This window comes from Aplysia californica, unplaced genomic scaffold, assembly GCF_000002075.1.
Source record: "Aplysia californica isolate F4 #8 unplaced genomic scaffold, AplCal3.0 scaffold00151, whole genome shotgun sequence".
Classification (NCBI taxonomy): domain Eukaryota; kingdom Metazoa; phylum Mollusca; class Gastropoda; order Aplysiida; family Aplysiidae; genus Aplysia; species Aplysia californica.
In genome coordinates, this window is record NW_004797421.1 from 407,860 (window position 1) to 409,638 (window position 1,779).

At 44.7% G+C, this 1,779-nt stretch overlaps 1 protein-coding gene across 1 annotated transcript in view; it reads right to left on the bottom strand.

Moving 5' to 3' along the window:
- The window catches only part of LOC101856020 (serine-rich adhesin for platelets), a gene marked incomplete in the record, with an annotated part of 327,208 nt that overhangs the window by 204,077 nt on the left and 121,352 nt on the right, over positions 1–1,779 (bottom strand). Inside the window, 1 exon segment of the mRNA XM_013081912.2 lies at positions 935–1,050. Within this exon segment, the coding sequence (XP_012937366.2) occupies positions 935–1,050 (116 nt within the window).

The following is a 1,779-nucleotide window of genomic DNA, read 5'->3' on the forward strand; positions in this document are numbered from 1 at the left end:
ACTGTTCACACTGACCGGCGGTCAAGTGGCCGGGACGACGCAAGCCCGGGGGATGTCTTGTGTAAAAATTTAATCACTTGGTCTAGTGGGGGGAGACTCGCAGGTCTCTGGTGACTGTCGTCTGACAGATCTGTGCGGCAGGTGTGGGGCTTGGGATCGGTGCGTGGAAAGTGGAAATATGTGCTTGCTTGAGGGGACAGAGGGAGGGGTGGTAGGGTGTATGTCGTGAATGTATGTCTAGCCTGCAGAGACAACACGTCTCTGAAATAGTATAATTAATCTAAAATAGTGAAAATAGAATACAGACACGCGTAAATATACTCATTTACACAAACACACAACTATACACACACATGCACATACGCATACACATACACAAACAAACACACACACACACACACACACACACACACAGAGAGAGAGAGAGAGACGCACATACACATACACACACACACACACGTACGCATACAGACACACACGCACAAACAAACAAACAGATTACGTACTAATGAGTAAGCGATAGGAAAACAATCAGACACAGATAGCAGCTACAGGCTATGAGGGAGAGGGCAGACGTATAGAAAGAAGTCGAGAGAAAGGGAGAGGGGGTGGAGAGAGAAGAAGAGAGAGAGAAATGATGTAGAAGAGAGAGAGAGACAAAGAGAGAAAGAAAGAAAAAGAGAAAGAAAGAAAAAAAAGAAAGAAAGAAAGAAAGGAAGAAAGAAAGAAAGAAATAGAAAGAGAGAACGAGAGACAGAGAGAGAGGAGAGAGAGAAAGAGCGAGAGAAAGAGGAGGAGAAGAGGGGAGAGAGGAAAGAGAGAGTCGTGAGAGAGCATAAATGGAGAGAGAGAGAGAGGGAGAGAGAGAAAAGAGAGAGAGAGAGCGAGAGAGGGAGAGAGAGAAAGAAAGAGATTGAAGAGTACTGCGGCTCACCTTGTAATGTTCCAGCACTTGTATAGCCCTGTTGTATCCGTCTCGGGAGTAGACACAGAGCGCAGACAGGATCTCAAACACCTGTTTCTTGATGGACACATTGTCGGAGTCCAGGGCTGGGAACAAAAAAGGCGGGAAAAGAACCGGTCAGTACTTGATTGGGAAGATTGTAAATAAGATTAATATTTCACACCCATGCAGACACAAGTTAGATCATTCAGGAAGCGCATTACTTCGCATTACTTCGCAGAACCCTGGACTTTGACAAGGAAAGAAGAAAAGAAAATAAATGCGTTTGGGATGTGGTGCTACCGTAGAATGGCCGGAATAAGTTGGAAAACAAAAAAGACAAACAATGAGGTGTTTCAGATTCTACACACAAGACACACCCTGCTGAATAAAATAAAACGTAGAAAAATACAGTACTCTGGCCACTTAAAATTTGAAGTTAAAACGATGCAAGACCATTGTGAAAGAGGTGCCTGAAGGAAAGATGTGGGGCAGGAGAGCCAGGGGAAGACATAGAATAACATGGATGGACAACATAAGAACATGGACTGGTCTGAATATGGCAGAATGTGCAACGGCAGCTCAGGACCCTGAACGATGGGGGGTCATTACACGACAACATTTGAGTCAAAGGTGACACCTCCAGGTATCAAGGTATCCAAGTAAATTTCAACGAACCTGCCCGTCAGGACCAACTCAAACTAAGTGTAATTGTAATTGGTTTACGTTTCCATCGACGCAGTTCAGTTAGTTCGAACCTGCCTGTAAGGACAAACCTTGGCTGAGTGGAACACATCATCTCAGCGGACAGACGGAAAATTCCATAAAATTATGCC